The sequence below is a fragment of the Lepidochelys olivacea genome (genome assembly GCF_965140295.1).
Source record: "Lepidochelys olivacea isolate rLepOli2 genome assembly, chromosome: 1".
In the NCBI taxonomy this organism is placed as follows: Eukaryota; Metazoa; Chordata; order Testudines; family Cheloniidae; genus Lepidochelys; species Lepidochelys olivacea.
In genome coordinates, this window is record NC_140411.1 from 304774186 (window position 1) to 304789041 (window position 14856).

At 40.2% G+C, this 14856-nt stretch overlaps 1 protein-coding gene across 1 annotated transcript in view; it reads right to left on the reverse strand.

Moving 5' to 3' along the window:
* Window positions 1-9892: 9892 nt before the first annotated feature.
* PPP1R3A (protein phosphatase 1 regulatory subunit 3A) overlaps window positions 9893-14856 on the reverse strand; it is a gene marked incomplete at its 5' end in the record, with an annotated part of 37293 nt that continues 32329 nt past the window's right edge. The window contains one exon of the mRNA XM_084634959.1: window positions 9893-12906. Within this exon, the coding sequence (XP_084491085.1) occupies window positions 9928-12906 (2979 nt within the window). The 3' untranslated portion in view covers window positions 9893-9927. The remainder of the gene's footprint in view (window positions 12907-14856) is intronic.

The following is a 14856-nucleotide window of genomic DNA, read 5'->3' on the forward strand; positions in this document are numbered from 1 at the left end:
TTTGCCAGCACTACAACCCTACAATATTTTTTTAAAATTAAAGTTTATGGTTTTACGAACATTATTGGGGTTATGCAAATGATCTCATCACACAATTTCCATAAAATGTCACACGACAAGGCATCTATGATGTTTGAAAATGCATCTCTCTCTCTCTCAGGATTTTTCACTAGTGCCCATCACCACAGTATCTGAGTGGCAACAATGTTAATTAGCTTGGGATAGTGAGTTCCCTAGTGGAATTCATGACATATCACGTGCTATATGTGTCACTATCTGTGTTATAGGTATCACAAGCACCCTGTTGATTTTCAGTATTTTAAACTACATTAATTACATATTGATGTGAAATGTGATAGACTGGAAATGTGATAGACCTCAGGCCAAAAATGTCCAATATATTCTCTAATTTGAAGAGCCTCAATTTTTAGCCAGAATCTACCCTAATGGATCCCTTCACCTATATGCTTGTTGCCCTATTTATATCTTGTCTCAAAGCATCCCCAAAACTAAGGGTGTCTCTACATAGCAAGTTACTGTGCTTGCAAGCTAGGCTGTGAATCTATAGTGCACCAACTGGCTGCACAGTAACATCCCATCTGGACACTGCTGCAGCATGCTGCAAGTCCCCAAATGCGGGTTGGCATAAAGACATAAGAACATAAGAATGTCCATACTGGGTCAGACCAATGGTCTGTCTAGCCTAGTGTCCTGTCTTCCAACAGTGGCCAATGCCAGATGCTTCAAAGGGAATGAACACAACAAGTGGTCCATCCCCCGTCATCCAGTCCCAGCATGTGGCAGTGAGAGGCTTAGGGACACCCAGAGCATGGGGTTGCATCCATGACCATCCTGTTAATAGCCATTGATGGAGCTATCTTTCATGAACTTACCTAATTCCTTTTTTTAACCCAGTTATAGTTTTGGCCTTCACAACATCTCCTGGCATTGAGTTCTACGGTTGACTGTGCGTTGTGTGAAGAAATACTTTCTTAAGTTTATTTTAAACCAGCTGCCTATTAATTTCATCACGTGCCCCCTAGTTCTGGTGTAATGTGAAGGGGTAAATATCACTTCCTTATTCACTGTCTCCATATCATTCATTATTTTATAGACCTCTATCATCTCCCCCCTTAATCATCTCTTTTCAAAGCTGAACAGTCCCAGTCTTTTTAATCTTTCCTCATATGGAAGCTGTTCCATACCCCTAATCATTGCTGTTGCCTTTCTCTCTACCTTTTCCATTTCTAATATATCTTTTTTGAGATGGTGCACCCACAACTGCATATAATATTCAAGGTATGGGCGTACCATGGATTTATATAGTGAAATTATTATATTTACTGTCTTATTATCCATCTCTTTCCTTCTGGTTCCTAACATTCTATTAGCTTGTTTGTCTACTACTTCTGACTGTGAACCACTTCCATTACATTTTCAAGTAGTAGAAGTGGTTCACAGTCAGAAGAGCAACATTATGATTCATTAAAAGCCGGTACAGTCTCTCTTGTACAGTTAAAAGATATTTGGATAATTTTTATTAATCCTCATTAGCTCCATAAGGACAATCACTTAGGAGATCTGGTTCATTTTCCAGTTTTTCAGCTCTGTCACAGACTTGCTATGTAACCTTCATCAAGTCGCTTCATCCACCTGTGCCTCAGCTTCCCATTAATAAAATGGGGATAATAATACTTCCTTTCTCCCATCCTTAATGTGTGGTGTTGATATAGATTGTAAATTCTCAGTGGCAGGCGCAATCTCTTAGTATGTGTTTGTACGACACCTAGCACAATGGGGCCATCAATCTGTTGGGCACTCTAGTTGTTAGTTAATGTAAGACAAATAATAACAATAATTATACATTTGAAGGCCTTTAGCTCTGAACTGAGTCTTTACTGCAGTTATGCCATAAGATTGCTTTTTCTTGGCGTTTGCATTAAAAATACATAAGAAAATCTGGGCCAGATTCTCCCCTGGTGTAAATCAGCATAGTTCCATTAAAGCTCGATGAAGCTAGGCTGAGTTACACCAACTGAAGACCAGGCATCCCCATCCCCAACACTTTTTCCTTTGCATTGCAATTTTGATTCTTAAAAAACATCTAATTGGATAAGGATTGTGGGAATGACTTTTCCATGACAATACGATCATTGTACACATTTGAAAGGTATAATAAAAAATAATCTTCAAAGGATCAGATGAATGCCAACATTTTGATTGCCATCTATTAGTCAAAAGTACAGCCATATTCCCAGGCAATGCAACATGGTTAAACTGTGTTTTATTAAAATTAGAATTAATGACATTATAGTTTTCATTCACTGAATTTATAATTGGCATATACTGAATTTTTAGGATGTTGAGTTTTGTAGGATTAAAAGGAAGCTACAGTCATTACATGACAAGCCACAATACCACTGTATGCAGTATAAACAAGACACATTTGAAAAAAATCATTCTGGTTGCTTCTTACATGGTATGTCCGCATTAAAAGTTGATGTACAGCTACAGGTGTAAGTTTGACCAGATCAGCTAGTCTTAAAGGTCATGGCAGCAGTTGCTAGTGTTGAGTTTCTTGCACTTTATGCCTTGTAATGTTTGATCATTTCAAGCTAATGTGCTAATTTATCTAAACATGCCTTTGCACCACAAACTTCCACATTACTGAAAGAATGAAACAGTATTCTACTATACTTGCAGTTTACTTTATATCTTATCATAGGATTTAAGGTAAAGGTCAGTGTTTCAGCACAAAAGTGGTAGACTGGTTAATAGTTGTCACATGAATTGCATATGTGAAGTGTGGAAGTAGTATCCCAATCTAAAGCTTTTAGCACAAAGTCCCATGGACTCTCTTGTGTTTACAGCAGTGCACTTGCCGTAGATGTTCTAGAGCAGAGGTTCTCAAACTGTGGTCCGTGGACCACCAGTGATCCGCGAGCTCCATTCAGGTGCTCTAAGGTGCGTGCCTGGGCAGCTGCACACAAGAGAATGAAGGACCACCCACCTAATTAGTGGAGCTGTGCAGATATGGCACCACTAATTAGGTGCCTGGACCCTGGAGAAGATGCACATGTAAGGTGAGGCGGTGGCCTTGGGGGGAATAGGGGGTAGGTGGGAGGGGGCAGTGGGGTGAGAACAGGGGTGGGGTCAATTTGGATGTGCAGGGCTGCGGTGGCCTGAGAAAGAGACAATTTTCCCCAGCTCCAGGGCTGCGGCTGCCGGGGAGAGCCGGCCCTCCTTCCCAGCCTCGGCTCTGTGGCTGCTGTGGCGGGGGAGGGACCCCTCTCTTTTCCAGCCCCAGCTCGGGGGCTGTTGCAGTGAAAGAGAGAGGGAGAGACCCCGTTCCTTCCCAGCCCCAGCTCAGGGGCTGCCGCAGTGTGGGAGAGAGGGCACATCCATTGCATTAGAAAGGTAAGACGACTGATATTAAAATATGAGTTGTGTGCTTTTATTTGTAGAACAAAAAATAATAATTATTATTATTTTATATGGTGCTTTTATTCAAAGCACTTTACAATAGCTAGCTAATGGTACAAAGAACATTTGGAAAGATCATTAAGTGGTCCACCGAGACCCTCAGCAATTTTCAAGTGGTCCGCAAAAAAAAAGTTTGAGAACCACTGTTCTAGGGGCTTGTTTACACAGTGCCTTAGTCCACGCTAAAGGGGTGTAAATTCTAGTGCACACTAGCATATTGTGCTCTAGTTGGCCCCTTGTAGATCCTGCTGGCATGGACTAAAAGTTTCTTAGTGCATTTTCATGTAGCATTAATGCATGCCAGGGATCTTTTACACTAGGTAATTCTTCACTACATATTCCTTTCAGCAGCATGTAGAGTACATACATTCCATGCACCCCTAGCACAGGTATAAATAGCAGTGTAGGTGATGAGGCATTGCATAGGTGAGCAGACTAGAACCATGCCTGAACGCTGTGGGCATGTACCCCACACTGCTCTTTATTTGCCCAAGCAGTGCCTCCCCTGTCTACACAGCTATTTGTAATAACGTAGTGTCCCACTGCCTCCGCTTTGCTGTAGTCTTTTCCCACTGCAAGGAAAGGCTCCAGCAGCTCCCTGCTACCAGAGCCTTTCACTGATCATGTAACCACGCATCTCAGTGTAGATGCAGGCTACTTTTCACTGCAGTGTGTAGCTACACATGCCCTAGATGCTGCCAAAAGTGGCGGGCAGTGTAGATGTACCCTTAGTGCACGCCAGTAGGATCCATACAGGCCAGCTGCTGCACAACACACTACTACTGCAAACTAGCATTTACCCCCCCGTAGTGCAGACTAAAGCACATTGTAAACAAGCCCTAAGAGAAAGTGAAACATGTCTTTTACCCCAGAGACTGCAGTCCTTCATCATCTGCTTTCTGCAAATGGTGCTTTCATCGTTCTTAATATCACCCGTGGGGAAAAATATAAGTCTTGGTTGGTGTTGTGCCCTGTTCTGGATTGGGGTGTGTTTTAGAGAGCTGTGATGTGTTGACCACAAGATCAACCTGAATCTGGAGTAAGATAATACCCCCTTTTAGCCACTATTTAAGTTCTAACACACACATATACACACCCATGCTGCTCTTGATCTTCCTCCCTCTCTTTCTCTCTCTGCTTTAAGGGACTGTCTACAAATTCCGCTCAAATTCAACATAAACTCTGCACAATATAAACAGGATTCTGCACTAAAAATGCAGCACATCACTGTGTGATAGAGCATTTTGTATTTTAGAGGCTCCAGTCGTATTCTTTTATTAATCAGGACAGACATATACACTGGATAAAGCTTTATAAAGTGACAGACATATTAAATAACACCCATTAATCAAACTGTATGGTCTCCTAACTGAAACAGCTCATTAAACTCAAAGGGCCAGATCCTGACCCCCGTCCCATGAAACCAAGAGGTGTGTAAGCCACTTACTCCTGTGATTGTTGACTGGCTTCATAGAGGCATAGCAGAGAATGCCAAGCAGCTCCTTAGCCACACAATATAGTAGAGCCTCAGAGGAGGGGTGTGAAACTGAAACTCAGACAAATTAGCTCCCCGCCCTTTTCATTATTCCTCCACAGATCCTGACCCCCTCTGTCTCTCTCACATACAGACCCTGCATGCCTTGGAAAGCAACCTACAAGGGAAGACAGAAGCTCCTGGATGTGAGGGCTTAATTAACTCCCCCCCCCAAAAAAGAAGTGTTTGTGGGTACCGGAGAATGGCTGTGTCTCTCTGCCTTGCCCTGATTACCCTGGGAGTGGGGCTATGTTTGTCCCTTAGCTGAGAAGTTCTCAGTCCCCCATGGCCAGATATAGCAGTGAGGGCCAGAGTATCTTATCCTGATCTTCCTCTGCATTAGGGTACTTCTAGCAGTGCAAAGTTGATGTAGAACCAGCCACAAAAGGATCTCCCCAGAGGAGAGGGAACCTTCAGGTGATACAGAGCCACCATAGTGTGTGTGCACTTTCTGACGCCATAATGCCCTCCTGCAGCCATTGACAGTTGGCACAAATTGAAGCAGCCCTCAGACTGCTCTAAGTGATTCGGGGGAACCAAATAACCCAGAATGACTTCAGAAAGTGCACACACACTAATCTACACCATGTTCTCCTTGGTTACAGCTGAGAATTATGGCCTGTGGTTTCATCTCCGTAGTCACAGGCCTGGATAGCCAGCCACTGAACCAAACTCATGGCCACTGGAGGATGGGGGCCTCTCAGGAATTTTGTAGTGTTCTGTGAATACTGGCTGGGCCAGAGTTGTTGCCAGGTTCCCTGCCTATAGAACATTAAGGTCAGGATGTCCACTGAGAAGATCTGTACAGTAATTCCACTAGCTGGAAACTGATAAAAGTGTTCAGGTGCATTAGTGTCTCTTTTAATTTCAGCTCATTTAATCTATATACACAACCTTGTCTGAACCATTAAACTGTCATGTAATTAGATAAAGGTGTTCAGAAGTCTTGCAAATGACTATTTTTTGTGGGAAACATTTTCTTGGTACCAATATGCTCCTGCTATCACTCCTCCAGTCTAGCTCTCACACTGCCGCAACACATCACATACCACCAATTCACACACAACCTTCTTCATCAGTTGATTCCATGTCCCTCTTCACCCAGCCCATTCCATCCCCCTCTCAGCTCAGAACTTTTCCAATCCCCACAACTTCCAACCCAACCCCATTCACCAGACACACACATACTCGCTTGTGTCTTAGGCTGAAAATCCCCCATTTCCTATATAAACATCTTCTTTGCTCTGCACTAACTGCTTCAGCTCTGAAACTTCCCCCATGCAATACTTCAAAGCTCAGAACACCATCCTGACTCCCCTCCTTCCCTATTGCCACCTTTCACTTCTCCAGCCCCAATACTCCAGGCTCAACAAGCCATTGCTAAGCTTAGAACCCTCCCCTGGCCCTGACATACACCACAACCAAACTCAGAACCCTGCTGCCCACCCACCAATGCAGAAGCTCCCCACTTGTTGCTGGGTTTGGAAAAGCAAAGGCAGAGGCAGGAAGGTGCATCTTTAGGCACTCGTAGCTCTACCTCTAGTGATGAACAAAAAGAGCCCCTCAGAAGCCTGTCATCTCCGCTCTGTCCCTCCTTTCTCTGCTGCCTGTGGTCTGTATGCTGCACAGACAGAAGGCCAACAGTGGCAACCAGCAATACATCAGCCACACAGTACATGTTTGTGACATTATTGGTGGTTTTAAGCCTCACTGTCTTCTACTAACCAGCTGCCCAGACACAAACTTCCTTGAGTCTCTTCAGAATTTTAGTTGAAAGTTACATTTAGATAAGAGGAAATGCTGAAATGTGAAAACTCATTTATCCGTTAGACGTATAGTTCAGACAGCCGCCATGAGATATTCCCTAATTTGTACCCTTGATATAGTAAAGAAAGACTTTCTTTCAAATTAAATGTGATTTAGTCTCTGTTAGATCAGTACTGGGCTTCTCATAGTGACAAGCCTGCAAGCTGTATAGAACCATACCATCCATTTTGTTTAGTGTGCAGCAGTGGCTATTATTGGCTAACCAGATTCATGCTGTTAGAACTACTAGACAGGTTAAATGTGATTTTTTAAATGCTTAAGCCAATAAACCATTTCTTCATGGAAATAAGTAAAAACACAAAGATGAATATTTTCCCAGTGTTATAAGGGTAGTGTTTTCAGACTACAAAGAAAGGTAAGAGGATTTTTAAAAGGTATATCAAATGTTAAACAAAAAAAAGATAGAATGAATAGCTTTGTTGTTTTAAGCACATAAGTAAAAGTTCAGGCACCTGTGTTCACAGATCAATCTAGAGCTATGTTTTGCAATCATAAGATATGATATGCTAACTAAACATCGTAAATATAGAATACAGAAATCCCATTCCAAATCTGAGAAATGCTAACAGTATTCCACTTGTATTTAGATTAAACTATGCTCACTCTAACATTCAAATATTTACTCTAAATTTCAACTCAGAATATTTGTACATGTTAAAATGGCAAAGTTTGAGATTCCTAACCTACTGGACACAGGGATGAATGGAACTCAGCTATCTGGAGCTAGCTTACCGTGTATATTTACTATATGAAGGGACAGAAAAAAATTATATAATTTAGATGATCTTCAGCTATTTGTTTAAACTACATTATAACACAGAACAGATTAGAAGGACACTGATTCTTTTTCTTTTGAATGCATATTCATAAAAAATGTATCATACCGGTGTAGCTCAAATACGTACATATTTATTCGGCTCATCTGTAGTTTGCATGTACTCTCCCATGGGCTTTCCCTAGTTTTGCCTGGCTATTGCTCAAAGACTGATCTAGATGAAGTGCACTGATGTTCTTCCACACTTAATTCTGGTCCCACCATTTATCCCTCCCTTCCTTTCTGACTGTGACAGGACAGATGAATCAAGACCAAGCGAAGAACACCAAACAAAGTCTGAGTTCAAATAAATGAAAGAAGCCACATGTGACCACTTCATTAAATACAGATGGCTTTCCACACCAAAGTGTCCCTATTCTTCTAGCATGGATCAGCTGCTAGTTCAATCCAACACAGAGCAAGAGAATCCTCCAGGTCTCATGCCTCTTGCAGTCCCTCAAAATTCAGGGATCACCTTACCTGAGCTAGCCACATTTCCTTTCATGACTGGATTCCCTGGCTGTCCTTCTAATAAGGACTGTGTTACTACAAGTTTCCCTGGCAACTGTTTGAAGCCTCTAGGCACCTACTAACATCACCCAGGTCAGGATTGCAGTGAACAGTAGTCCATATATTCAACCACCAGTACATACATCAGCAGTAGGTCATCAACACCGTTCCATACCCCACGGAATGGATCACTTCCATGATGCTCCAAAGGTTCACCCTCCTGGAGAACAGGAAAGTCAAGGTCACTCCTGTAGCAAGGTCTCCTAACATTCTGCTACAAGTAAGTGAGCTTTCAAAAATTTGTTTCAGTGCTTAACTAATGATTGAAACAAGTGATTAACCTGACCGTTATCTAGCTTCAGCCACATTTTGCACTTAAGCCTTTTGCAGCCTCCACAATGGCCCAGGTCTTCAGCTATGCAAAGCCACTTTTGCCCTTCTTCAATCTCTGGGGTCCCAGTAACATTATGCAGCCTCATGGCTACTCCACGGTATGCTTGGTTGCAATGATTCCCTGCAGGCTTTTCTGCAGCTAGAAATTGCTGGAGTGCTGCATGCTCTGGCCACTCCCTTTCCTCTTCTGACATGCTCCTGGCATGCCTGTACACTGGAAAAGAGTGTCTTAGAAGCAGTGAACCTCCCAGCACGCCCCCTACGTTCGGAATCCCCCAACTACCTTGTTAGGGGCTATTGTGTACCGCCACAGCAGCACAATGGAGCCTTTTTGGAGGCAAGGCTCATGTCCCATGTTTTCCTTCAGGGTTTATTTTACTGTGCTCTAATGAGACCTAGTTAGCTTATAAAAAAAGGCCACAAACCCAATTCTGAACACGCCACACACAATCAAACCATTCACTCTTTTTTTTTTTTTATTTAATGCTTTGAAGATACGAATGCCTTTCTTAAACAACACTGGTGAAAAACATCATTCAAAAGGTCTATCTGGAATAATTTTGAATTCAATTAAATTCTTCAGCTGTGTTACACAGTCTTCATTTACAAAAAATATATAAATATGATCTGAAGACAACCCATCTATAAATGTTTGTGCAAGTGAATGATAACAGGCTCATAGCTGTATCCTTCAGCTCGGTAGTATGAAAGTAGCTAATATATTCTGCTGAAGTATTACGTATTCAAAGTTACATAATGTCACTGGAGTCTAAGCTTGATATTTTCAGATATGAATATTATTATTGCACTAACTCAAAACAATGAAATAAAAAACGGAAAGAACTATTCAATCTACCAACAAATTTCACCTCTCAAAATGTATTGGTTAATTACAGTAGTAGATCACCATTTGCAAGATCAATATTAAAGTACTGACTTAGCCATAATGCCATTCCCCTGTTATCTACTGTATAAAACCTTAGAAAAACTCAGAAAAAACCATGAAGCTTTACTGCAAGAGAAATTAATGCAAGAAATGGTGTTTTTAAGTACTGCAGAGATATGAAGCATTGCAACCTCCCAGCCTGCTAAGGAGCAACATCTGTACTTAATTTTAACTTGACGTGCTTCAGATCTCATATTCATATAGGTATTTAATGATCCAAACATAATGGTCCTATATAGAATAATTACTTATATGAAGAAGCAAACTTCATATGTATTCCTTTTTGAAAGATGCTTCAAGAGAAAACTCGCTCTGGTTCTAAAAATGAATATTTCCTTTTAACAATTAAAATGCTTTAGGGTGGGGGGAAGTAATCAACCTCAAACCTTAAGTACAGTATGTAGACAATTAAACTTAATGTTATTCCTTTTTGACAGACTCCTTGCTTCTTCCTCCCTCCCAGTATAGCCAATACAAGGAAAATAGATAGAGTGCAAAGCAAACCATTAAATCATAGTGGTAGATTGTTACAACAAATACAACAAACAAGAGGAAATAAAAGATTCTGTAACTGATATGCTTTAAAACTAGAGACTCACTAGGTAAATTATGTGCTTCGCTTTTCTGGTCAGAAATATCTGAAGAATCAGAAATGTGCTGGTTTTCGTGCTCTGAGTCATCAGGCCAGTTTAATATTTTTCCCTCAGTTATTAAACCTTCAGATTCAGAGCTTGTCTCTTCTATTTCTTCAGTAGGCTCACTAATTAAAATCATTGGCCCTAATGACTCCTCTTGTCTGAACTCTGTTTGATGGAAACACTGGCCTGTATTCCTTTCTTTTCCATCACTTGAAGTCAACATGTCTGAAGTCTCAAGAACTTCTTTGTGTTCAACCTCAGCAGAGATGTTTTTATTAATACATGTCATTTCACTTGGTAGGCTGAAAGAACATCCTGACTCAGCAGAAATATTGGCAATGGATTTGAATGCAGGGGCTGTATATGGATGCTCCATATTTTCTACATCCGCAGTAACCACCTCAATAGACTCTTCAGAAGTTGTCGCTGGAGAGCTTTCATAATGACAACTGGGCACAATATTTGTATCAGAGGGTGGTGGTTTTGTTTCAGCTTTGGCACCTGAATGGGAAAGTGTTCCAAAAATGCTTTCTTCCTTATGAAGTTCTTCAGCTTCATCACTGTACAGACACTGCTCAGGATTCGGGGGAGCTTTCGGTGATTCTTCTGAATATAAATCCTGCTCCAAACCTGCTTTTCCTTCTACAGCAGAAGCCCGTAATGTTTCCTCTACAGGTGGATTATTTCGAGTGTCATGTTCTGCTTTGGAAACTTTTTCCTTGGTATTGCATACAGACATCATTTCTCCTTGCAGTGTTTCACGTACATGTGCATTATAAATATCTAAAACTGATTCCTTTTCAAATTCGGTGTCATATAATACACCCACTGTATTGCGTTGACAAAGAGTATAATGTGAACCATCATTTCTCCCTTCATGTGTATCAAACGCTGTTTCCTTTTCCTCTGTGGGCCTGTCACTTACTGCAGTCTCTTGAGGTAGCTTAGCAATTACTGCTTTTTCACTAGCAGACATTTTTTCTGAAGCACTTTCTGATGTTGTTTTAATTATATAAGCTGTACCTGCTTCTGCTTCCTCTATATTACCATGTTCAGCTACAGAAGACTTTTCACACCTCACTGTTTCTTGGCAGGTAAACAATTCTTCTGTGGGAGTAACATTCAAATACCTTGTCTTATCCCTCATTCCCAACGTGACTTCACCATCTGTTTGCTCTTTAATCTCTTCTGTTCTATTTTTCTCACTCTCTCTTTCTACTGGTTGACTTCCTAAAACACTCCACTTTTGATTTTCACACCTTGCCCTACTTTGATCATCTGTAACCACGCTGTCTGATTTCTCAATTTGAAGTTGGCAAGGATCTGTCTCCAAAATATTTTTGTTTGTTGGGAAATTATCTTGGCTGTACATTCGATCCTCAAAAAGCTTATGATCATTCTCCTTAGTATCAAGCGTATCCTCTGGGTTCAATGACGCAGTACTTGTAGCTCTTGCTTTGCCAGTTGTCACTGCAAAGTCTGGGTAACCAGCGGGGAAAGTAGTCATTTTACTCTGAGTAGCATCAGGGTATCTACTGTCTGTTTTCCTCAAGTCATCACTTAACTCACTGTATTCCTCTTTCCCTGGTTTGCCTTCAACAGAGCTTGTGATTTCTTTTCCTTGACTTCTGTTGTCAGAGCTTCCCCTATCTTTTAGCCAAGTAAACTCTTTGAATTCATGACTGTCTTCAGCTCTTCTTTCATCAGCTACATGGGAAATCATCCGGTCTTCTGCTTGTGAAGGCTTGACTTCATGTTTATTAACTGAAGCTGATGGCAATGTTTTGGTTTTTGTTTCAGAAATATATTTTCCATGAACACTGAAAAGTTTCGGAGCTATGGTGTCAACACTCTCCTGCTCTTTAATTAGTCCTAACTCATCTAACTTGATTTCCTCCTCCTCTTTTCCTATATCAGAGTTATAGTCTTTCTTTGATACTTCTGCCACAACTTCTTTTTCTGTATACGGGCTTTTCGAGGAATCTATTGAGATATCAGAATGTGCAAAAGCATCAGCACATGTATCTCCTCTTAAATGTACCTGATCTTTGCTTAAAATCATCTCGCCTTTCTCTTCATGTTTGTCACTGTCTGGCAATACCGAGGTTAGCATTAGGTGAGATGTTTGCAGAATGTGTCGTTCTGGAGCTGGATTAGCATTGTCATCCAGTGCTTTGGTTACGCATGTATTTAATTGCATTGATTCATCATGCTCAGAAGAAATTGTTTCTGGTCTCATTTCACAGGCCTCTTTGTAGATATCAGCATCTTCCCCACTGATGAATAACCTCTCCATCATTTCGCTTCCTGAGGCACTATCTGTTTCACCTTTTGAAATATCTACATGGCTCATTCCTTGTCTGCTTAAGACAGTATCTTTAATATGGATAGTCACATTTTGCATTGTTCCAGGCAAATAATCCTGTGATAAAAGCATTTCACTGGTACCAATGCATTCCAAAGGCTGCTCAGTATTGTTTACAGAGCCTGCAGTAAGTTCCTTTGCTAATGGCTGACTATAATCATATTTTATGGAATACTTTTTGTTATCATGTAATTCTTTTCCTAGCTCTTGTAAAGTATTTTCTGAAGGGGAACTGATAGGCACAGGCTCCCTGAGCAAGTCAGTGCCTGTTTCCATAAGTGTTAGCTTATTCTCCAGTCCTTGGGCTTCATTTGGAAAATTAACTGGCTCTGTTGTGCATAAATTCCTTTCATCTCTGGAAGAAGTACCTCTAGTTCTTGTGAACTGCCGACTTAGCTGAAAAAATAGAATAGAAAAGAATGATCAGAACGAGCTCTATAAAAATATTCAAAATGAATGAGGCAAGCTTTCATTATGGAAAGTTTTGTTTTCTGTTTCAAAGCTTTTATGGAAACATGTTCCGAACAATTTGCAAAATTTTCATTGTATGTATTTTTTAACATATGTAATGAGATTTATAGTGCGTCTGAAAGAAAGACATCAATAGTATTCAGAATGCTGTTTCTTTATTCATGAATTCAGTAAGCTGCAAGTGCATTTTATACAAATGAAAACTAAAGAGAATATTCTCTAAATGGGAGGCTAACATTTCAGTTAGCTCGGCACATTCAGTTCTAGGGTTGTGAGTTTTTTGTTGGGTTTTTGTTTGTTTGTTTGTTTGTTTGGGTTGGTTTGTTTTGTTTTGTTTTTAGTGAGAGCATTGATACAGTACATCAAAGCCTGGTAACATTCAGTATTGTCCAGTAAAACAAAGACATGTTGCACACTGACAAGTACCGTTAGAATGATCTTTGCTTCATTTCTCTTAGGAACCATTTTGCAGACGTCAAACCAGAATGTTTTTAGACAATCTGGTAAGGCAGACATTGGGAATGAGATTAGTGAAGAAAAAGGCCAGAAACTAATCATTCTCCTTCCCTAGCTCCCAAATATCATATTGTATTATTCAGCTGTGCCTGCTTGTCATTGCACTCTCTCTTCACTTTAGGATACTCACACTGATAGCTCCATGCTGATCAATTAGAGGATAGCTTCTCAGGCACACCTTGTTACATTTACACTTGCTGTAGATATCCCCATTACAATTTCTCTTATTAATATGTTTTCTGCAAAGCCGCTGCAAACTATTAATAGTAAAACGTCACTCAAAGAAAAGTGAGGGAGCTAATGTCTCTGCAAATTCTGTTTTAATGACCCTCTCCCAACTGGTGCTCAAATGTATTTGAGCTCTTCGGTGATGCCAACTGTCAGGATTTAACAGTGAGATGCCTGTGGATTTTTTGCTTCTCATAACTGACATTTGCATGATCTCAATAATTATATGCAAATCTTACGATTTCCCCTTCTTCTCACATAAGGCTCATGTTACTTGTCAACTGCACAGCTGTCTTGTGAGCCAATGCCTGTGGGTTTCAAAGATTTGATTGTATTTCCATCTATTATAGATCTTCATTGTTTAATTCATTAAAGAATGCATAGTACAAATTAACATCTAAATTACAGCTTCCCTCTTCATTTACTGTATGGACAATCTCTGTAATTTATAAACAAACTGTTATATTTGAACCTGCTCATTGTAACAGGGTAAATCAAGAAAAAAGATGTGATTTTTAGGGCCTTTTTAAAAAATATATGTTTTGTTTAAAAAAAAAATGGAGATGTTGATTTTTCAGGCAGTAGGAGCTCCCACAATAGGTGACAACTTTGAACTTTCTTAAAGTTAGAGCTAAGAAAATTTCATACTTAAGTGTGAGGAAATAATTCTCCTCCCTATCAAAAAGACTGAGTGGCACTCCTCTTCCTCTCTGGTCTGATTCAGCATTCACATTTTCACAGACAGTAGCCATTTTAATCGATGATTATGAATCTATGTACCCAAAAGACATAAGCTCAGAACAGACACCGAGAATAATAGATGGCTGTATGTGTCTCATTTACTGCCATTTCTTCCTTCATGGTGCAAAATGCAAGCCAAACCATAAAAATCCCCAAATAGATTGAATGTTCACTGAATGTGAAATTTATGATAACAAATTTAATGCTAAATACAGGTCTAGAAAAGTCTACTGTAGTAGTTATATAATTTTTCCTGTTAAAACTATAGACATTGGAATTTTGTTCATGTAGTGTATTACATAGTTAATCTCTGAAACATCTGTAAGGCTCACAGTACCATAAATACAGGAATTTTACCAAACGTTAAGTGTTTATGTTAAGTATATACTC